At 35.1% G+C, this 24,155-nt stretch overlaps 1 protein-coding gene across 1 annotated transcript in view; it reads right to left on the bottom strand.

The window, feature by feature from the left end:
- The window catches only part of BANK1 (B cell scaffold protein with ankyrin repeats 1), a 305,405-nt gene that overhangs the window by 184,704 nt on the left and 96,546 nt on the right, over positions 1-24,155 (bottom strand). Inside the window, exons 5-6 of the mRNA XM_060147113.1 lie at positions 21,135-21,274; positions 4,355-4,460 (exon numbers count right to left, since the gene is read on the bottom strand). Of these exons, the coding sequence (XP_060003096.1) occupies positions 4,355-4,460; positions 21,135-21,274 (246 nt within the window). The remainder of the gene's footprint in view (positions 1-4,354; positions 4,461-21,134; positions 21,275-24,155) is intronic.

Below are 24,155 nucleotides of genomic sequence, written 5' to 3'. Positions count from 1 at the left end.
TAAGATTTGGCAATCCTAAATGATAGGTACAGGTGTTTTTTATATTATTTTCTGTATTTTTCTGCATGTTTAAATTATTTGATGATATAAAAAGAAACAACTCAGTGACATTCAGTTCTCCTCTACTCAGATAGCAAATGAGCTATTTTCTGTGAACCTAAAGATATTACAAGTCCAAGATAAATCCTAGGGCCACAGTGACTACTACATGTGTACTGAATATCCAGTTACATGCTCCTCATTTCACAGACATTTTAGGAGATAATATACTGAATTAACATTTCCACATGTCACTGGTGATCATATGCTGTCCTGTTTCAGATTAAGATATTACTACTTTTTGTAAATGGTTAAACATTTTGACATGCTTTTCTAGAAACTGGCATGGGCTTTATTAAGCCATTCTCCTTTCTGGATGAAGGTACATGATCTGCCTCAAAGTAACCTAGTTTCCTTTTCCCCAGACTGCTACTTCCGGAGATTTAACCTGCAACTCCAGTCACTTTTAAAAACAAGCTATACTACTTTATTTTCCTATCAATAACAAGAGATCCTCAGCATTACCCAGCCTTTGAAAGGGTTCGGAAGAGAAGTTAGGGAAATTCACATACCTGCTGCAGTTTAAGACTTATGAGACTCTGGAATATGGCTTGAAACTCAGGATAGGGGAGAGCTACAGAAGGACTAAAGCAATTGTGTTAGTCCAGGTGTGCTGTTCTACCTCACCACTACACCAAGTCAAGTCATTCAACCTGATTTCCTGGTGGCTCAGACCATGTGTGTTTATACAGACAACTACAACCAGAATGGAAGCTGCTCACAGCGATACTCTTATTTTAAGGGATGCACTCTGATATCTTCTATTCTAGTGTCTTATATATCAGAAACATTGTCTGTTATGATCTCCTATATTGATTTCACAAGCCCTGATGAGTCACACACTAGAAAGTTGTTATGAATTATTTCTCTGACTGTTATGTTCAAAAGGCACGTATGATACATTGCATTAATATATCAAGTTCATTTGGAAACCTTTTATTATATTCAACTTCCAGGGAGAACTTTTTCAGTGGAAAATTCTTATCAATGGGAAATGGTATTTTTAATTCAATAATGAAGCATTACAGGGTAAGAGAACATTAAAGCAGATTTGATTTCCTGTGCACTTTCCATCTTATCTCTGCAACACTCCCACCCTCCTCAACTTTGCCTGACTAAGGGGAAAAAAAGTAAATGAGGAAGTTTATTGGCTAGACAGAAGTGAAAATGACCAAGACATAGTGGCACGGAATAGCAATTTACTTATTATAAATGAAGTGACAGGGACTAAATCCAGAATTTACCAGAATTAACTTGGAAAAGAAAAGAGGATGGAATAATAATAAGATAAATAGTTTTGATTTACACAGCATTTAATTTCATATTTTTAAAGAACAATAGGTATCTGTGGGTAGTTCCATGTCTCCTCCTTAGGATAGGTCAATACTCAAGTATGCTCTGTCAGTTCCTTATGATTATTTCCCCTCACAATGCCCTAACCTCCAATTTATTTCAGCTAAAATATAGAGTAATAAATAAATGTTTAATAAATGAAACATTTCACCAAATTATTGGAGAACTGTCTTCACGGATAGACATTCAGAAATACACCCAATTCACTGTTTGCTGAATTTACCTCTCAGAATATCTCTAGTGGTGTTTCTAGAGAAGTCCTTCAATAACCTACCATTAATTCCACTTTATGTATAAAGGCTTCTCAAATCTCACCATCAATTCAACTTAAACATTATGAAAATATAGGTGCAAGGTGTTAAAGACCAGATTTTCTGAGGCTGACATTGATCCAAGATTATAGGGCCAAGGAGGCAAGCGAAACATGAGTTCAGCCATATTCGTCTATCTTGCATATTTTATTATGTAATTTGTATTATGTTATTTTGCACTTCCACTACGAATTAGAACCTAATGTTATGTTATTTGCTTGTTATGGGTTTAATAGCATCTGTCATCTAGCGATATCCAGCAATATGGCTTCTGAATGAACTACCTAGATTATACCGAACTTTCCATTTTTAGCTTCTTTTTAAAAATGCAATTTTTTATAAAAATATTTTTTCAAATACAGAATAATCATTACATTCTAAGAATGGTTCAAAATTTTCATATGCTATTAACTTTCTAACCTTTGTAAAGAGAGAGTAATATGAAACCATCTGGGAAACTTTAAAAAGTACTGATAGCTGGAACCCACTCCCAGATTCTTCATTAATTTGGGGGGTGTGGCTTAGGCATGGGATATTCTGAAGGCTCTGCAGCTAATTATAATATGCACCAAGTTTGAGAACCACTGCTCTAAACCCTTGATACTCAGTGAAAGGTCTGAGGACTAGCGGCATCTGCTTTACCCTGAGGCTTGTTTTTTTAAAAAGCAGAAGCTTGACTGTACCCCATACCTATTGAATCAGATCCACATGATCAGGTGCTCCAATTGAACCAATCCAGAATTCCTTTTCTATAAAAATAAAGGGGGCTTCCCTGGTGGCGCAATGGTTGGGAGTCCGCTTGCCGATGCAGGGGACGTGGGTTCGTGCCCCGGTCCGGGAAGATCCCACATGCCGCGGAGCGGCTGGGCCCGTGAGCCATGGCCGCTGAGCCTGCGCGTCTGGAGCCTGTGCTCCGCAACAGGAGAGGCTGCGACAGTGAGAGGCCCGCGTACCGCAAAAAATAAATAAATAAATAAATTAAATTAAAAATAAAGGACCAAGTCTATTCCATCCTTTCCAACTCTAAAATTCATATCCTACAACCTAAATGAGACACTGAGAAGCACTTTCAATCCCACCTTGAATTCTTTAGCTATAAAATGAGAGACCACAGCCATCCTCTCCTCTCCAACCCCACAATTCTGGTTCCACAACCCTAAAAAAATATAATGCTGAGGGAATTTGCGTAATAATTCCATCTTCATACCTTTGGATACACTTTCTCTTCCTTAGAATTCCTGTTTCCTTTCTCTTTTCTCACTGAGACACATAATTCAAGACCTAGGTCAAATCCCACCTCCTTTAGGAAGCATATCCTGAAGAAGAATCCAGCTTTTCTCTAAAATTCTTTTGTCAGTATAATGAATTTCATGAAGTGTAACACCTTGTTTCTTTCTATTATTACATATATATTATCTTGTTTCTCCAGTTAAATGATGAGTGTCTTAAGTAAGAGGTCATGTCATGTTCCTTTTCTATCCCAACCTAATGTCTAACCTTTGTAGTGAATTGTGCTGTTAAAATGTATATGGGAAATTAAAATAAGTTTGCACTACTATCACAAATTATTTATTCAGAACTAGCCTACCATTGACCTTTCCCCATAATGTAACCTCACCATACATAATGCAGGTTCTAGCGCATCTGCGTGAATCACAGTGGGCTGTGCCTGAGGCTCCTATTCTTTTCTTCCCGCTTCCCTCAGGCCTGCCAGCCTGATGATAAAGCTGCTTCAAATAGCACAGAAAATATACAGAAAAAAATCTCTGCTCGTTAGTCCTACAGTATGCCTACAGGAGATCTCTAATATCCTTTTGCTCCATACCTGTCTTACTCACCATTACATCTCCATCATAGTGTTTGGCACATACTGGGCATATAAATGTATTATAAACAATGTGTCAATCAACTACGCAGGAACAAACTAATATAGAAAGTATGCTACTGAGCTTGTGCTAATATTGAGAAGTATGATTTTTTATAGTATCTCCTATATATGCTTTTCCTTATATATGTATATATTTACATGATAAAAATAATATGTAGTCATTGTACAAAACACAGATAAAGCAAACTGAAAAAATGTCATCTCCGAAATTGCACAACCCAAACATAACTGTTAGCAGATGAATATCTGTCCAGACCATCAATTTATATATATATAAACATATGCTATTAAACATATGTACTTTTTAAAACAGAGGATCACACTCTATCTACTGCTGTATAGCCTTTTATTCGATTAAATATATATCAAAGCATCACTCCAGCCAGCAAATCAATTTATGATAAAATTTGTTTATGATGGTTGCATTAACAGATGCACCAAAATTTATTTGATCAGTTACCTATCTTTGGAAGTTATTTGGTAATTATAAATAATGCTATGATGAACAATTTTCATCACACATTATCCAAATATTTCCTTAGAATAAAAACCACTTCTCTCACCAGGGGATGGGAATTGTCAAAACATTTCATCAGCAATGCTATAATATTTATATTATAAATATTGTTATAGTATTTATTAAGTAGTTACATCCACTGAAATGTGACAAATAGAATAACTGATGCATTTGGAAAATACTCACATTCTTTTTGAGGGTAGATTTCAGTTTCGAGTGATCGGAACTCATAATATGGTATCTCCTGTTTGAATGTTGATGTGAGAATATGATCAAGTTCATCAATGTCATTCTGTTTTCAAATGAAAAGGAAACTTTTTCTTAGTTCAGGTATATACAGAGAAACTCATCTTACTGTAATATAATAGAAAATTATTGACTGGAGTAAATACTGAGTAATCTTTAATAATACATCTTTTTTTTAAAGAATAATACAAAACATTAGGGACTTGCCTAAAAGCCAATTATTAGAATAATAGAAGAACGGATGCAAGAAATAAGTCTTTGCCTTTGGATGAGTTAATTTACTTAAATACTAATTTTAGAAGAGCATAACAGGTGGTCAATGATAACACTGAAATTTGTTTCAATAATAAATTCTGTTAAAATACATGTTACATTTTAATAAATGAAATAATAAAATGATGAGTCTGATTCTTCACCTTAAGGGTTAGCAATGGAATAGTCTTAAATAGATTATTTTATTTCTGAGTCAAAGTGAGGGAGAATATTCATCTTGGCCTATTTTTCCCCTTTAAATATAAAATAACTATATATCAACTTTATTTCCCTAATCTGAACATTTTGGGAGGAGCCATGTAGAATCCAAGTGTTCTATTACCAATGACATAACCTATTGCAAAGGCCACCGTTCTTCTGAACTGAGTTTTGTGAAGCAATGGCTGGGACCAAATCGACGTGTGACATGGTTGATTAAAGCTGAGGAAGTGGGCCAATCAACAAAGCCATGGGTGAAGAGAGAACTGTGGAACAAAAGTGTCCAATAAAGACGTCTGAAATGATTTCCAAATAAATTATACATATCACCAATACGGAGTCACAGAAATTAAATGACTGGATTGAAAAAAAAAAAAGATGTTACTCTATTTCTTCATTTTTCAATAATCTGGGCACCTCAAATAATAAAGTGGTTCAGGCCTTTCTGGATTTTCTATAAGTCCTACCTAGAAGTGGAGAGAAAGGATGAAAGTCTTTTTCTCAACCTATAGCTAAGTAATGCAAAGCAAAACCCAACATTAATTGACTTAATGCTATGAACTATGTGAAGCCCTTTGCTCCGGATCATTTATTAAAAAAAAAAAAAAAAAGCAGATGGAGGGGAGATGAGACAACAAGCTCTGCCATCAAGACATTCAGTGGGGCTTCCCTGGTGGCGCAGTGGTTGAGAGTCCGCCTGCCGATGCAGGGGAGCGGGTTCGTGCCCCGGTCCAGAAGGATCCCACGTTCCACGGAGCGGCTGGGCCCGTGAGCCATGGCCGCTGAGCCTGTGCGTCCGGAGCCTGTGCTCCGCAACGGGAGAGGCCGCAGCGGTGAGAGGCCCGCATACAGCAAAAAAAATAAAATAAAAAATAAAAAGACATTCAGGGACTTGTCATTGTTTTTCGGCAATGAACTGAGTTCTAGGTATTATTATACAAAATCTCTACAGGTCAGGTACAGGGCAGGCATAAAGGGAAGTGGCTCAATTCCACAGAGGAAGAAACAGTCGGGAAAGGCTCTGTGGAGGAGATGACCAAAGTTGAGATTGCTATGCAAATAAGGAGCTCTGGACTAAAGGCACAAATTGCATATAGTCAGGGAGGTGTCATGGAGCATGACCTGGTTAAGGATTTCAGGAATTTCCATAAGACTGCAGAAGAATGAGAGAGAGGAAGTGGGCATTTCAAAAAGTGCCTTGTATGTCTGACGAAAAGATTTTAATGCAACAAGGAGTCGTTTAAGGCCTACAATGCGTAACATGGATATGTTTGTTATGTGGATTAAATTAAGCTTATTTAAGTATCAGCATAACTATGACTGCTTATGTGGTTGAATATTGATATTGAGTGGGACCTATTCTATAAATAATGTTGTGAAAACTTTATATTAATTATTACTCAGTCTTTTCAGGAAGCCTTTGATAGGAACAGTGGGGCAAAACATTACTGGCAATACATTTGCACATTCTTTATGCTAAAGCTCAAAAAGAATATGTTTTAGCTATAGGACTTGATAAAAGGAATTAAGAAATTATAAAAACCCTAACATTAGTTTATAAAGTTTCTTAAAAACTTGTGTCAATGGCCATGAGAGTTCTGCATAGGCTATTATCTCGTCCTTGACATTTTTAAATAAAGAGATAAACTTACTATTTCTTCCCCAAAGTGTACAAGATTTAATGAGTAGAGATTAGTGTGTCATAGAGTTACTACACTCTTGTATAAGTTAGGCATAAGATAACCTCAGGTTCCTTCAGCTCTGAAATTCTGAGACATAGAGAATTCAAAAGAGCATGAGTTCCCAGGAGGAATCTTAGAAGTACAATTTCTCCCACAGAGGCACTACGACACTTTAATGTGAGAAATGCTACAGCTTATATCATTGAACTTTTAAAATGAAGTAGCAGCGTTCTTAGAATCAGAACAAAAGCTCTCACTATGCAGAAAAGGATATTTAATTAATTAAGAAAGAGTGCAGATACCCTTTAATATTCTAGCCTATGATAACTAGCTGAATCACTTCTGTTTTCAATTTCATAATCATGCTACTAGTATTATACCTGCATATAAATAAACTGTACACAACACAAAACAAAGCTGTGAAAAATCACAGAAATGTTTACTAACATAATCCCCAAAAAATTTCTCCCCAGAAGATACCCTAACTAGAAAAACCTGATTTGAGTAGTTATGCTTCTTTTTAAATTTCAAAGATGAAAATAGGCATCATTTCTAAACACTGGCATCGAAATTGGAAAATGCCATAAATTTTTCTCTCCTTAAAATAAATTGTGCAACCCTAAGAATACTTGATGAGGTTGGCACAACTGTTCTCCAAGCAGAAAAATTAAAATGGAGTAGTTTAATATTTGTTCAGCAAAATTCACAACCAACCTAAGACATTAGTTATAAATGAGCAACTTGATACAAAAATAAGAGCAGAATAAAATGATAAAATTATATTGGCAATACTGTTTGGTTTTAGGAAAAATTAAATATACATAAATAATATAAACATATATACATAAGCATGCACACATAGATCTCTATTTAACAAGAATATGAGAAAAAGAAAGCAGAAAAACTAATATACGAAATAGACAAAAAAATTAAATAGACAGAAGAATAATTACAAAATAATGAAGTAAAAATATGACTTTTTCCAAGGGAATTTTTTCAGTGCTCTGTGATGAAATGTGGGAATGATGAATATACTTAAAAAGTAATTTGCATATATATTTATAGATCACAATTCTATTTGAATATGAAGATGTTATATACTTATTTCTATAAGCAACTTTATTATAATGAGTATTTCTTCCTAAAAGAGAAAAATACATAAAATATCTATTTTAAAAGATATTAGAATTACGGACTTTTACTTCTGGGAAGATGGAAGAGTTACACTTTCTCCTTTTCTTCTCCTTAAATACAATGGAAATGGTCAGATTTCAATAGGAAATCAATTATCATACAAGAAACAAGAATCAGAAAGATCTCTTAACTAAATGAAAAGAGACAATGAATAAATGCCAACACCAGATGAGAAGAATTTTGTAATTATCTGACAAAGATTTTAAAACAGCCATGATAAAAATGTTTCAACAAGCAATAACACTCATTCTTGAAATAAATAAATAAAAAATAGAAGGTCTCAGCAAGGAAATAGGAAGCCTCAACAAGGAAATAGAAAGCCTCAACAAGGAAATAGAAGGTATAAAAAACAACCAATTTGAAATTTTAGAACTGAAAAATGTAATAATCAAAATAAAACCTCAGTGGATGGGCTCAACAGCAGAATGGAAAGGATTGAGGAAAGAATCAGTAAACTTAAAGCTAGAACAATAAAAAATACTCAACTTGTACAACAGAGAGAAAATAGACTGAAAAAAATAAATAGTGTGTGAGGTACTTGTGAGAGTATAACAAAAAATTTAACATTCATGTAATTTAGAGTCCCAGGAGGAGAGGAGAAAGAAGGTAGGGATGAAAAAGTACACAAAGAAATAATGACTGAAGACATCCTGAATTTAGCAAGAGACAAACATACAGATTCAAGAAACTGAGCAAACCACAAACAGGTTAAACCCAAAGCATTACATGCTGAGAGACATCATAAGTTACTTCAACAATTAAGGGCAAAGAAAAAAATTTGAAATAAGGGAGAAAGAAACAAAACCTTACTTACAGGGTAAAAACAATTAGAAACACAGTAGTAACCATAGATGTAGGAAAGAAGAGGCACAGTATTTGTCAAGTGCTAAAAGAAAAAGAACACTCAACCAAAAGTCTTATGCCTAGCAAAAACATCCTTCAGTAATGAAGGGGACATTAGGACATTCTCAGATGAAGGAAAACTTAAGAAATTTGTTGCCAGCAAATATACCCTAAAACAAGGAATAAACAAGTTCTCTAAACAGTAAGGGTATGATAAAAAAAAAAGAATCATGGAACAGGGGTAAGGAAGAAAGAACACAGTAAATTAAAAAAATAGGTAAATAAAATAGGCTTTCCTTCTCCTCTTGAGTTTTCTGAATTATGTTTGGTGTTTGAAGCAAAAACTAGAATACTGTCTGATGTGGTTCTAAATGTATGTAGATGGAATATCTAAGGCATTTATATATCATAAATGGGGTAGGGGTAGAGGGAAAGAAAGGGAGATGAGATTTCAATATAGGTAGACTGTGATAAGTTATGAATATATAACACTGTCTAGAGCAACCACTAAAAGAGATGTGCAAAGAGATGTACTCAAAACACAAGAGAAAAATCAAAATAGAAATCTTAAAAAAATTTTTAAGTAAAACACAGTAAGGCAAGAAAAACCCTAGATAAATAAAAAGCAGAGAGCAAACTAAAACCAAAAAGTAAAATGGCAGACTAAAGCCCTAACATACCAATTATTACATTAAATGTAAATGGTCTAAACATACCAATTAAGACAGTGATTTGTAGAGTGGATTAAAAACATGATCTAGTTACACGCACTCTTTAAGAAACTTACTTCAAATCACCAGTATGGACAGATACTGTGAAAGGATAAAAAAATATATATCATGGAATCATTACAAAGGAAAGCATGAGTAGCTATATTAATTTTACGTAAAGTAGACATTGTAGCAAAGAAGATTACCAAAAACAGAAAGAGACATTATATACTGATAAAAGGATAAATCCACCAAGAAGACATAATAATCCTAAATGTGTATGCATCAAAGCTGCAAAAATATGTGAGGTAAAAACTGACAGAACTGATAGGAGAAATAGACAAATTTATAACTACAGTTGGAGACATAAATATATCTTTCAAAAATGGATAGAACAAATGGACGGAAAATTAGCACAAATATAGACAAACTCAATACACTATCATCCGATGATCTAACCAACAAGGAACTAAACAACATTTTTAGAACATTCCATCCAACAATAGCAGAATACGCATTCTCTCCAAGTGCCTGTGGAACATAAAGGATGATAGAGCATCTCCTGGGATATAAACAAATCTCAACAAATTTAAAATAATTTAAATCATAAATGTTTTCTGACCACATGAAATCAAAGTAGAAATCCATAACATAAAGATAATGGGAAAGTCTCCAAACATTTGGAAGGCAAACAATACTTCTAAATAATCCAGAATCAAAGAATAAATCTCAAAGGAAATGAAAAAGTAGATTAAACTCAATGAAAGTGAAATATAACACATAAAAATTTGTGAAACACAGCTAAAGCAGGGCTGAGAGAAAATTTTATAGCACAAAATACATATATTAAAAAAGAGAAAAAATTCTCAAACCAATTATCTAGGCTTTCATTTCAAGAATCTAGAAAAACATTACAATAAATTCTAAGCAAGCAGAAAGAAGAAAATAATAAATACAGTGTAGAAATCAATTAACTTGAAAATATAAAAATAGAAAAAAATCAATGTAACAAAGAGTTGATTTTTTTGAAGGATCAATAAAATTGACAAACGTCCAGAAAGACTGACAAAGAAAAAGGAGAGAACATACAAATGACAAATATCATGAATGAAATAAGAGATACCACTAGAGACCCTGCAGACATCAAAATAATAATAAAGGAGTACTATGAACAACTCCAAACACATAAATTCGACACAGATGAAATGGACAAATTCCTTGTAAAAACGTACTACCAAATGCATGATCTCTCTCTATTATTTCTACAAGTTTCACAAATACATGTGAATCTAAAATTTCTAGTAATTAAAAGTTTAATTAAATACAAACAAACCAGAAAAAAACAGAAGATATTCATTACACAAAGCTGAATTCCTTGAGGTGAATAGCTGTTTACATAAGAGCACTCCTTCAAAGTTTGATTTGCTCTTTCTTTGAGGGGTGTGGACACCTTTTGAGCATGACAGCATTGAGAGACTGTCCTTAAAAGGATTTTAGAGCACTGTAATGTAAGCAGTTGGGAGATATTTAAGATGCATGGAGTGATGTGAAAGGGTGTATATCTTAGGTGTAGGATAAATGTATACAATGAAATAGACTCAAAGAATCTTAAGTAATAATAATAACTATCACATGTTAAGCACTTATAATGTATTAGGTTTTATATAGTTTATCTCCTGTAACATTCCTGAATGGTAGATTTTTTAAATGCCTATTTTTTTAGATGTTATAATCATGGTACAAAAAATCAGTTACAGCCAAAATTGCAGAGCTAATAAGTAGATTTTTAACTTATGGCTTCACATTCTAAACACACTACGTTTCACAATACTACATTCTAGTCATGGAGGAAAGAATAAAATCTGAAATAGAATTTAAGTAAAATAAAGAATAAATTGTGGTCCCATGGTTTCAAAATGGACACTGTAGTTCCAAACATCATATTCATATTTAGCCAAAAGAGGGAGAAAAGGGGCATAGATGGAGGGAAAATGGGGGAAGGTGGCTATTGTGAGCCACAGCTCTAAAGATGTCCCCTTGGTCTCATTGTCTAAAACTGTCTCACATGACCATCTCTAGCTGCACGGGTGGTTAAAAATGTTGTGAGAATCTGGCTTTCTCAGCTTCAATAGTAGAGTGAGGCAAGGAAAAGGGCTTTTAAATATTGATGTTGGGTGAAGAAACCTACAGGGATGACCACAGAATACTAAGTTATTTTTTTAATCTGGTGGAGAAATACAATAATAGTAAAGAATCTTGATTAACAAGAGAAGTGATTTCAGTGAAATAACCACAGGAGGGTTGTGAAATGTTCGTAATAGGAGACAAAAATCCATCAAATAGCATTTTACTCTTTACCTTCAGGTATCCAAAAGGAAAGCCAATGGCTGAGCTAAAAACATCTTGGTTTTCTTATTATAATGAATTGCTATGCTTGTTTAAGTTTCACCAGTAAAAGAAAAATAAGAAAATAACTTCATTTGTTCCATTGTTCATAATGTGTGTTATGAAAGTGAGCCAAAATAGCCATTTAAAGGAGAATTTTATATATAGTTTACATAACCTATCTTAAACACAATTTTCTCCTACAGCTTGTAAAGAGAATGATAGGTCAGAGAGCAGAGCAAATACTTTCTAGGGTTATAAAAAGCCTTTCTTTTTTACTTTATGAGTATTCAACTCCAAGCAGTTAATGTAAAAGAATAATCTAAGGAAGTAAATTGGGCTAAGATAAAAGGGATATTTTCCTTTGTCAAATTAATTTTTCTAAGTTTTGAGTGAGTCAGTTCTTAGAATTTCAACATGTCTGTGACTACATTTGCAAAAATAAATGTAAGAATATAAAGCAATGCAATTTTCCTTCACTTCCTTCAAATAGTTTATATTTATTATTGATTAGGTGTTCATATAGTTGTAGAATCTCTTTAAATAACTTGAAAGTAATTATAACAGGAAGAAAATATGTTTTGAGATCTGAGAAACCTGTGTTGACATGCCTGCTCAGGAATCATTAGCTGGGGACCTTAATAATACTTACCTGACAGAATTACTTAGGAGTTTAAATGAGTAAATATGTAAAATCTCCAGTAAATCTTAATTCCCTTTTCTCGGAATACTTTGATGTGAGCCCTCAGATATAACTCATGAAATGTAATCATCGTGATTTAGAAAAGTGCATATCTATTCATGAGGAGAACCACTCCCCAAACTAGCCTTTGAACTGACTGAACAAATAATTTAGTTTGTTTCTTCTTTCTAATTTTTTAAATTAAGTAACACATCTTTAAAACTAGTTAGAATGTAGGTTTTATATTGTAATACAGGGACGCAAAATGCCAGAGGCTTAAGAACGATAGATGCCCATTTCTCTTTAACATAAAAATCTGGAATGAGGCAGTTCAGGGCTGATGTCATGGCTCCCTGATCATGAGATCCAGGCTCTATTTTGTTTTACTAGTAATACCATTTTCATGGTTCTGGATGGTTCATCCATCATCCCCTTGTTAGCACTGCAGCCAGACAAAGGAAAAAGTCAGTAAGGGGGAGAGCATGACTGCGCCCTTCTTTTAAGGACATGATCAGAAATTTGTACAAATCACTTCCACTGACATGCCATTGGCTATTAGTTAGTTATATGACTACACCTAGCTGCAAGGGAGTCAGAAAGTGCAATAATTACCTGGGTGGACACGTGCCCAGATAAAAGTTATATCGCCATGTAAGAAAGGAAAAAGAAACACTAGGGAACAATTAGCAATTTCTGCCATCTCCATCAACAATGCAAAATGCATAAACATCATAATTATGCAAAGGCAATTGATAAAAGTTAAAAAAGAAAAACACTCTTCTAGACCACTGACTGAAGCTTGACTGTGCTGAAATTTTCAACTGGACCCCACCTGCACCCCCCTCAAAAAATGTCAAAAAGTCTCAAAAATTTAATGACTAAACTTGAACAGATTCTTTAATGGAGATATTTAATGACATTAATGATGAAACAAAGAAAGAAACAAATGAAAAGCAAAGCTTTTCTATGGCTGGCATTAGACAGAGCAACCATAAGAACTATGTCTTTTCTTACCCTTACCTCCCTCTAACACCTATTTTGTAACAACTTACTGTTAATATGTAATAAAATAAGGCAGTTTTAAAACAAATAGTGTACTAGCATATTCAAAGAAATATCTTTCAAAGAAGCCTTCTCTAAATGATGCAATAGTTTTTTGAAAATTTTTGGAAATTGTTCTTTTGGGTTATTTTAGATGCTAGTTTCCAAGACAGACAACAGAATTAGTCTCATCGTTTTATATTTGTTTTTTTTTTCCTTTGTTGTCCTTCCCTTCTTTGCCCAGCTCTTTCTACTTCAGTCAAAAGTAGCACTACTTTATTCAATAGCTCAATAACCTTCTCCAAAAGGGCTGTGCCTATGTTATCAGGAAGCCAGTGGCTGTTGGAACAAGGGTCTCTGACAGATGGATCACTTGAGGTTGGGTGGGAAACTTAATGTGATATACTTTCACCCAACAAAATACGTATTGAGCAGCCAATGTGTCTGGCAGTGTTCTTGGTTCTGGACATGAAACGGGGAACTAAATAGATAGCATCTCTGCCCTTATTGACCTTGGAGTCTAATGAGAGGCAGATAATGAGAGGTAATTTGAGAAATATCACACACAGAGATGTCAAATTAGAATGTGATTGGTATTACAAAGAGATATGCAGGGAGAAGTATGGATCAGGGCAGGCTCCACTGAGGTAGAGATGCTGGGTTAAAACTTGGAGTTAGAATTAATTAGATGAAGATAGTGCTAGGGAAGGCGGACAGGAAGAGTGTTTCAGTTAGAGAGAGGAGCACATATAAAGGCCCTGGGGTAGGAGATTAGGAAGGAAAAGTTCAGGAAGTAAAGCAGACCAGCATTCCTGGAATGCAGAGGTGAGGCAGAGGATTAAGATTAAGCTGGATGGAGAAAGAGGGGGGACAGTGACAGCAAGGCCATATTGTTCATGTTAAAGATTTTTAATCCATACAACAATTGGAATCTGTTGAAGTATTTGAGCAGGAGAATTACATGCTGAGGTCTTTCTTTTTAAAATAACCTCACAGACCAGGGACTTTAGGGTGTGTGCAAAAACCTACAGTAGGGGACCAGTTAGGAGGCTAGCCTAGCAGTATAGGCAAGAGGAAAATGTAGACTAAAGTGTCAGAACTGGAGAGATATGGAGAGAAGTGAGCAATATTTAGTAAGTAAAACTGATATGGCTTAGTAATGGATTGAATTTATAGGGCGAGAGAGTACAAGGTATGAGGAGACACTTGTGTTTCTGGCTTTTAAACTAGATTGATGATGATGCATTTCATGAGTTAGAGAACAGTGAGAGATGGGCTTAAAGGAAATCCACATTTGGAGTATACCTCATAGGTCAATGAGATAACCTGCAGAGGAAATGTCTATCAAAAAAAGAAGGGTATCTAAGAATCAAAACTGAATACATTTAAATTTTTATTTTCTAGATCTAGAAAGAAGAGATTGCAAAGGATATTGAAAAGGAAAGGTGAAGGATGTAGGAAGAAAACCAGGAACATATGTCTTCCTAGAAGCTAAGAAAAAAGATTATATCAAAAAAGTGAGTTTGGTCAATGGCGTTAATTGTGGCTGAAAAGTCAAGTTAAATTGAATGAATAATTGTTCACTGGATTTGCTGGAAGGGACTTGAGCATAATTGACATATATTTGTTTGTGTGTTGCTACTTAATAAGGTTAATGACACTAAATGGCTGATCTCTGGAAAAAAATAATAAATTCTCAGAAGTTGAATTTTACTTGTCAAAGATTTACTTTACTTCATTTCCTTTGTCTTGATACAGTTTAGTGTAGAAGCATATTTCATGAATGCTAAACACAATTAAGACTTCCCAAATTATATTCCACTTTATTTCTTTATCTTATTGTTGATACTATTTAGTAAAGAGACCCACAAGAATGCATAATGACTTTTAGAAAATGCAAACAAACACATTTTGCCACAAGGTTTTTTAGTTTTCTAATTTCCAAAGGGTTATTGATGATTTGGGGTTTGTTCCTACCTTCTTATGAGTGAGTATTGTTAACTGTGTTTTGTGCTTTGTTTTCAGGATTGTTTAAAAATATTCCTTATGGTTGAAGATCTGGATGCACTAAAGAACTGGATAGTAAAAGCACAAGGCTGCTCTTGGATGGGGGTGGTTATATGTAGCACTCACACCAGCACACAGACATCCTCCGCAAAGGGCAGTCAAAGCCAGCCCCAGGGACAGGAAGAGAGGGAAATGTAAGGAGCAAGAGAGATGCTTCAGTTTGGGAGAACAAGAAATCATTAATAAAATACACTCTAAGCAGTAGCTAAACATAAATGAAAACATATGGGACCAATAACTATGAAAATGGACTGAGACGGCTTATAAGATAAGAATTGTAGAGAAACAACAGTATAGTTATGTCAATGGCTAAGTTAATGGTTATTTCTGCACTCAGAAATATTTATTTTTTTTCTCATAATAGCTGTTATATCTGCTGTTAAAGTTAACTAATTTATTTGTTTTTCTCTAAACAAATGGATGAGTGTACTACGTTGTGTGTTCCTGTTTGATTCAATGATTTGTAACTGTGGTGAGTATAATCATTAAGTCTGAACTATCCCAATCAGGCATCGTTAACTGTTGCTTGACCTAGCATAAAGGAGACATAGCACAAAGGAAATGTTGCTTGTTTTATCAGTAAAATAAAGCTTCAATAGATTTGCCTTATTCTTATTGGTCCAATCTAATTAGGAGCACAAGCAATATGAAAAATGAATCCAGAAATAAATCTCTAGATTGCATTTTATTAGACTGTTTTTTGTCTGATTATAAATCTTTGATCAGAAATATAAAACAAGTTAAAAAACCAATAAAAGGTACATGAAACTCAAATCACTTTCTTCTTCTCTGGGGGAAGAATTAAGAGTAAGCACAAATAAAATGGAAATAAAGGCTACATGGAGAGCCCATGTATTTGCAAGTCAGTCCTCTCAACAAGAATGGTCATAATTCCTAATCTAAGTAATTTTTTTCTCTTGGCTTACAATTATGGAATACTTGAGTTGGAAATGACCTTGGAGATTATATCCTCTAGCTTCTTCATTGTTCACATGAGGAAATTCCTTTAGCACTAAGGAAAGTGGGCTCTCATGAAGTGGCTGCTAACTCAGTGAAAGAACCCAACTCCTGTTCCTGCCCTACCCAGAACTATTTCTCTTATGCTGCACTGCCACTTTCCAGTAAGAAAAAGGAAAGATGATAAACAGTCTTTTGAAAGAGAGGTAAGATCTTAAGCATATTTGAGTAATAAACATTTCTTTAATATTCTAAAGAAAGGTAAGTCTGGATCTTACCTTTAACAGCTCTTTACAGCTGTGAAAAGTTGGTAATGAAGTATATTAACGTGGAGTTCATGACTGAGGTAGGGTATGAAGAATCAAGTTATAGCACAAATTCTTCATTTTTCTAGTATCATGAACCTCTGAGAGTTCCTTACTTTCATAAGCATCAGATTCAGTTATTCAATTTTATAAATAAATAACAGTGTATTTTAAAAGGACAGTTTTCATTTCTCTCTTATTTATATACCTATACTATAGTTTTTCACTTATTTTTTCAAACAGCACTGGAAAAAAATCCAGCAATCACTGTTTTCCCATTTTTTACGCAATAATTATCAGTTGGGTCGTATATATCGGGAACGATAACTATGTGAAGAAACTGGGTACGCAAAGATGAAAAACACAATGCCCATGCCTTCTAGACGGGGCAGCAGGGAGTAAATGGCTTAACATGTTCTACTGATAAAAGAAGGAACAGTCCTGGATGGCTAGAACATAGGAACCATGGAGAGAGTTAAGGAGACAAGGAGGCATGCTATGGTAGGGAGTCAGTGCTGGAAAAGATTTATGACCCTGAAGCTTTGTGTGTCCATCAATCTTTAGAGCGAGGCAAGGACCTGAAAAAAAACTGCTGAAAGGCTGGGGAGTTCCCAGTATCTCTCAGTAGGAAGAATCTTCTGAAGAACTCTTTTAGGGAGATAACCTCTAATGCCTGAGCTTTAACTTAATGAAGAAACTAACCTTTAAGGGAACTAATAAAAAACTGGGAAATTCCTCATGATGTGAGAGTTCCCTTAGTTCATACCTTCCCTCACCCCAACCCCATCTGGTTTCACAGTGTATTAAATATTCACAGGCGGTAAAGCAAAGATTGAATAATTCATACAATTTAGTGAAAGCTGGCAATGATGTGCACCTAACATGAAGGTGAAAATAAGATTTCAACAGGTATAAAGTAAAATATGCAAGATGACAAATACATGCAACACAATATACCTTTTTACTAATACAAAACACAACTAATAAAAATTATTTGGTACCACTTCAAAAACTCTTTTAATAAATAGGATCCTAATGCTTTGATCAATAATTGCTATGTTCTTTTAGCATTCTGACCTAATTTGGTTTTTATATTGTATCTAGTTTTTCCTATACAAAGTTAACTTTATTGTTGCCCCTAGACTCTTCTGTAAATAAGATGGAAGTCTCAAAGGTTTTAATTATCTCAGTCAAACAGGAGTTACTAGTTTTTCTAACACTAGTACTTGAATTCTAATATCTTCCCAAATTGGGCTTTGTATTTTTTCATTTGAATTCACTGTTCTAGATGAGGCTCTGGAAATTCTACCTTTTTGAGGCTATGAGCTAGGATTTAGTATCTATCCAAAAAAGACGAAATAATTTAGGAAGCAGTTAGATAATTAAGCTGGTTTAGGTAAAATCTTCTAAAACCTAATAGACATCATTAAAAATAAACTAAGAGGGCTTCCCTGGTGGTGCAGTGGTTGAGAGTCCGCCTGCTGATGCAGGGGACACGGGTTCGTGCCCCGGTCCGGGAAGATCCCACATGCTGCGGAGCGGCTGGGCCCGTGAGCCATGGCCGCTGAGCCTGCGCGTCCGGAGCCTGTGCTCTGCAACGGGAGAGGCCACAACAGTGAGAGGCCCGCGTACTGCAAAAAAAAAAAAAAAAAAAAAAAAAAAAAAAAAAATCTGCTGGTATATGTCCTGACAAATACACAATAACTATGGTGAATAAAATTACAACACACACTGTTCTTTGAATAGAGATGTTCAGCGGACTATGTGCAACATATCCAAATCGCCCAATTAAAGTAGTAGGAGAAGCACATGAAGGAAACAATTGCTGCAGTGTTGTATGCTGGAGAGGAAAAGCACAGCTTTTTACACAACTTTTAAAATGTAATGTACACGAGAGCAAAGCCAAATGTCAAAGGAACAACCAAATGTCAACAAGGAGAAGCACATGGTGGGCTAGGACACCACCGTTGAGGGCAAGTAACCCTAAAATACAACAAGGTTCCTCTGTGTCCCTGCAGATCCTTCTTTTTTTTTTTTTTTTTTTTTGCGGTACGCGGGCCTCTCACCGTTGTGGCCTCTCCCGTTGCAGAGCACAGGCTCCGGTGGGATCGTCCCAGACCAGGGCACGAACCCGCGTACCCTGCACCGGCAGGTGGACTCTCAACCACCGCGTCACCAGGGAAGCCCAGATCCTTCTTTTTAATCAAGAGTGGAGTCCAATTTTCACCATCTTGGTAAATTCAAGGTAGGGATACCTCATGTGGTCCAGATGCCAGTGGATGAGACGAACCCCGTGTCAGACCTAGTCCAAGATGTGATGGAGACTGAGTGAATTGCAGCCTTTTCCATGTGTCAGGATTGTGATGGTGTAGCTCTGCCGGGTCTGAGATCTCAGACTCAGAATTTGTTTAATCTAATTCCACAATATGTGTAGGTCCCCTCATGACAACAGCAAAACCTCTAAACCCATCTTAAATTGTATGTATTAAACCAAATCTCTTAATGCATCTTACCAAGCTGTGGTCTGCTGTCACCAACTTAGAATAATTCTACCTCTCCATGCTCACACCTCAGGTTTAAAGTGCCTCTTTCCTGACAGTAAAAGTCTGAATTAACCTGTGACTGTCCAACAATCTTCCTTTCATTATAGGCACCAAGGCTCAGTGGAGGGGAGAAACCATTCCTCACCTCTCATTTCTGACGCTGAGGGTAAAAATGAAACAGAGTATTTTCTAGTTACCTAAAAACTACTCAGAAAACTTTTTATTCACTCAAAGCTGTAGAAGAAATCATAACTTGCATATTATAACATTCTGAAAAACTGTTTGAGTCAAAAATTACATTTAATTTTCACTATAAACAAAGGTTTTTTCCTCCCCAAAGGCAAAACCAACACAAAAATGTGTTTTGGGGACTACTTTACTTCTATGCTGACTGAATACTGATAATGCAATATAATGCTGTTATTAGTCTTTATGTAGTGAATAAAGTTTTTTAAGTAGGGGATAAGGTAGACGTGTCACAGGAAAATGAAACGATCTGTATTTCAAGCTGTTACTTTTATTCTTGCTTTGCAGTTACAATATAGATATTTTGTCAAATGTCCTCAGACTCCTCAGTTTGACAAATGGTATTTTACTCCCTGTCCTTCTCTAAGACATTTTTACCTTTTCCATTGTTCTAAAATGTATCATTCATAAAGGAGAACTCTAATAGAAAAATGTGCCACACAAAATAAATAACAAAGCCTCCAATTCCAAACTGGTTTAAACAGTAAGGCTTCATGACAACCTGTCAACATGCCTATTATTGATGGTTTTGTTACAAGTCTTATGGAGTGTTTTGTGGTAAATCTGAAGATCGCATGTTCAATTCAACTACCTCTTTCTTTGCCTCTCCTCTGGTCTCCTCCTCTGCCCACAGAAAAACTAAGGCAATTAAGCAAAGTTATAATTCTAATTATCAAGCAGCTATTAAAAGAAATGACATTTATTTCACTCTGAAAATCTGATGTAATAAGCACATGAAGAAGTTCCACATTAAGCAAGCTTTCTCTCCACTGAAAGTAGGTCAGGTAACAAAAAATAAAACAGAATTCAGAAATTAAACTAATGGCTTACAGTCAATCAAAATGCACTTTTTACATTCTAAGTCCATGAGTCCCTTAGGGCAGGGTACTCACATCATCTATCACTCACTGGAGAATGTCCAAACTAAGGGCCTTTGAGAGGACTAGAAACTTCTCACCAAGTCATCCTTGTTGAGTACTACTTTGTCACACTAGAGAAAAAAACCTGCAATGCCACTTTGCAGAGTTCCCAGAAAAGTTTAGCATTTCTGGAATTCCAAATAAATGTTGTTAATTTAAAGGAATAACTTGCACTGTCAGACAACAATGAGAAATGAAACTAATAAAAACATACACTGAGCTTGGAAATTTCCTCATGAAAATAACAATTTCTAGATTAACACCACACACTTCCTTTTTGGTGGTATTCTTGTTTTTTCTGAGTCCTTAACCTCAAACCTTCTTTTATCTTGTATTTGCCCACATCTGGATAAAGAGGAAATTCACTGTTTAAGAGTTCTCTTTAATCCTTCTGTCTTTCTTTATCTGGTCTGCAGCAGCTTGAAAATGAGCCCATGACAACAGCTATTTTGTAATGGATAACCTGTCTCCCAATGACATTATCCGGAATGACTTGACTTACACAAACTAATTCATCTACATCTCTGCATCACATAGGTCAATTTCTTCTTTTCCTAATGATCAGTAATTCATTCTTATTCAACCAACATTCAGACTTTATACCAAAGTATGCATTCGTTTATTCCACATTAGCTCTTTAGTTTATTGTCGACTTCAGGGAAAGATCGACTTACCTGGTATACACCATCTCCTGGACCTGCCGCTCCCAATAGGCATTTCATAGCCTTTGGGGTTGAATAGTATTTAATCTCTGCTGTGGCCTTAATGATTCCATCACAGTAGACATTGACATTGACAGAGCCAGCAGGAAAATCTTATAAAACACAAAGAGAGAGTTAGGAACTGAGTCTATAAATGCATGTACCACAGTATTATATCTCTTAGAGAATATGAAGTCAGGCTTTAAGAATTCATAACAATTTTACTAGCTTTTAACACTTAATTGTTTTCTTTTTTTATCCTTAGTAGTTAGAAACCACAAAATAGAATATGTAATTTTGCACTTCATTGTTTAAAAAAAACTTAAAGGATTAAAACATATGTTAAAATTATAATAAAAGCAAAACACTAAATCTTTTCTCCTTATCTTCTAACCTCCATTTTTTTTGAGTAATCTATAATCATATCTACATAATACTTTGAATTTACAACAGTAAAGTCATTCATTAAAAGTTAAGTATTTGTTATTAATCTGAGGAAGAAAGTTCCCATTAATTACAGGAAAGTTTCTTAGAATTGTTTGGAAAAAGAAAGAGTAGAGTTGATTGAAATTACAGAACTTTTATTCAATTGATAACAATGAAAAACCCTTGGGAAGGCAAGGTTTAATGCCCTGTTATTTAAGTACTATTTACCCCATCCATTCATCCTTTTTGTGAATAAGTTGTTCAAGGTGACTGATACACCCCATTGTAAATTTTGCTGTAACACATCAAGAAAGTTAAAGTTACCTGAGACTGTTGTGCTCTCTATGAAAGAATAACACTAAATAATCACTTCAATGGAAAGGTTGTGTTTTATTGTAACAAAATTAAACAAAATTTAGCTCTTTAAATTCATTCACAGAACACACTTTAAAAACTTTCACTCTTTGTCACAGAGATATTTCCCAAATTCTCCTGGAAAATTGTCATGCAAACATCTGGGGTTTGGAATAAGCCATTAAGTACAAGTCACCTGATGAAACCACCTGATGAAATGTTGAATATTTAAAAGTTCTTAAGGTTTAAGCATTAATTTTACTTTATCTTCTGAAGAGGATAAAGGACCTCTTATAATATTGCTCAGGAAAATTTAAAGCCAACATAACAATCTTGTATTTAACTAGATCAAGAAGCTAAAATTTCCTCCTCTCATATTGCTTGACTAGACACTTAACCTGTATTATAAAGAAAATATATGTAGAAAAGTTCTCTCTTCCAAAAGTAAGTATTCATCCAATAGAGAATGTAAGAGAAATCTCAAAAAAACTGAAAGTTGTAAAGTACACCTCATCAGCTACAGCTGTGTGCACATAGTAAAGGGGGTTCTGGAGTTACTGGAGTGAAATGAAGTCAATTTCAGTAGATTTCATAGAGATGATTTTGAAAGAAAATATTGACTTTGTTTATCAGAAAAGAGATTAGGAGTTTTATGATGGGATGTTAACCTTCTGAAGGAAAGTCAGGTGATAAATCATGAAAGATATATGGTGAGAATATTTGCTTGGGACTTCTTTGATATAGGATACTTAAAATATTCTAATTTCTTTAGAAGTTAACATGAGAATAAACTTATTTATTCCTGATATCTTGGTCAGCATAATTGTACTTTAACATAATTTTCTTTTTCTTTGAATTGTTACCAAGCTCAAAAGAGACACACATTTAAAAAGTATATTAGTATGGCAAAATGTTGGGTTGAGTAGAGAAGATTTTGAGTTCTGAGAACTATAAGAAGAAGACTTCAGAGTATTTGATATACCTCAATGCTGAAAGTCTATTAACACACACACATACACACTTATTTATAATGGTTAAGAGGAGGTCTCCAAAGAAGTAAAGAATTCTAGTTGGTCTTAGAGGGGTACCCTTCTCTAACAGAAAATGCTAGTTGCCTACCCCAATGTCTTCCTTTTAGAAACAGAATTCTGATTTTATTTCTTGCTAGGCACATTGCTGATCAACTAAAAAGACTAGATTTTCTATTCTTCCTTTCAGCTATATATGACCTTGGGATTAAGTTCTGACTAATGAAATATCAGCAGATATGTCTTACAGAGACCTTTTTAGTTTAATGAGGCCCTCTCCATTTCTTTATCCCAGTGGTGTGCTGATAAATGGACTCTCAGAAAGAAAAAAAAAAGCACTGATGCTTTTTTTCTACACATAGTTTTGCCAACTTCTGTGGTATAAATATTCCCACCATGGCCAATTTCAAGCTACCAAGGTGTTACGGACAGAATTTTGTTTCCCCCAAATTCATATGCTGAAGCCTTAACCCCCAATATGACTGTATCTGGAGATAAGGCCTTTAAGGAGGTAATTAAGGTTAAATTGAGGTCATAATGATGGGGCCCTTATCTAATAAGGATTTATGAGAAGAGACACCAGAAGTGCATGTGCACAGAGAAAAGGCCATGTGAGGACAGAGGAAGAAGGTGGCCACCATCCAGTCTGTGGTATTTTATTATGGCAGTCCAAGAATACTAGTGCACAAGGGAATATCACTGAATGTGAAGTAGGGAAGAGATGTGTAGAATTGCATTTTGCAACCTGAAATGCAATGGTTCCAGCACACCTTGCTTCATCACATTGCTTGGAATATAGGGTGTGATAGCAAGAGGCTTAGAGGTCATCTTGTTCCATGATGATTATGACCACACCCTAGGGACTATGGAATGATGACTAGAAATAAGCCTGCATCTGGGACAGTACTGTGAAGTTGCCATACCAGCCCTCAACACCAGCTAGACTCAGTACAGGAAGCTCTGGGTATAGCACAAGAGAACACTTACAGAGAGCAAACCACATTTTAAGTAATGTGACTGACTGAGCCACGAGCCAGGTGATCAGAAATGAAGTCACATGAGCAGTTTTCCTAGACTGGAAAGAGACTGACAGATGGAGGCCATCTCCTGAACCTGAGGCACCAACATTCTTCCAAAGAACCCTGAGAGTGGGGAAGGGTCCCTGGTATGTTTCCACTTTAGGGTT

The sequence above is a fragment of the Lagenorhynchus albirostris genome, chromosome 4, assembly GCF_949774975.1.
Source record: "Lagenorhynchus albirostris chromosome 4, mLagAlb1.1, whole genome shotgun sequence".
Taxonomy (NCBI): Eukaryota; Metazoa; Chordata; class Mammalia; order Artiodactyla; family Delphinidae; genus Lagenorhynchus; species Lagenorhynchus albirostris.
Note: the sequence above shows the minus strand (reverse complement) of the source record. Positions and strands in the feature narration are given on the sequence as shown.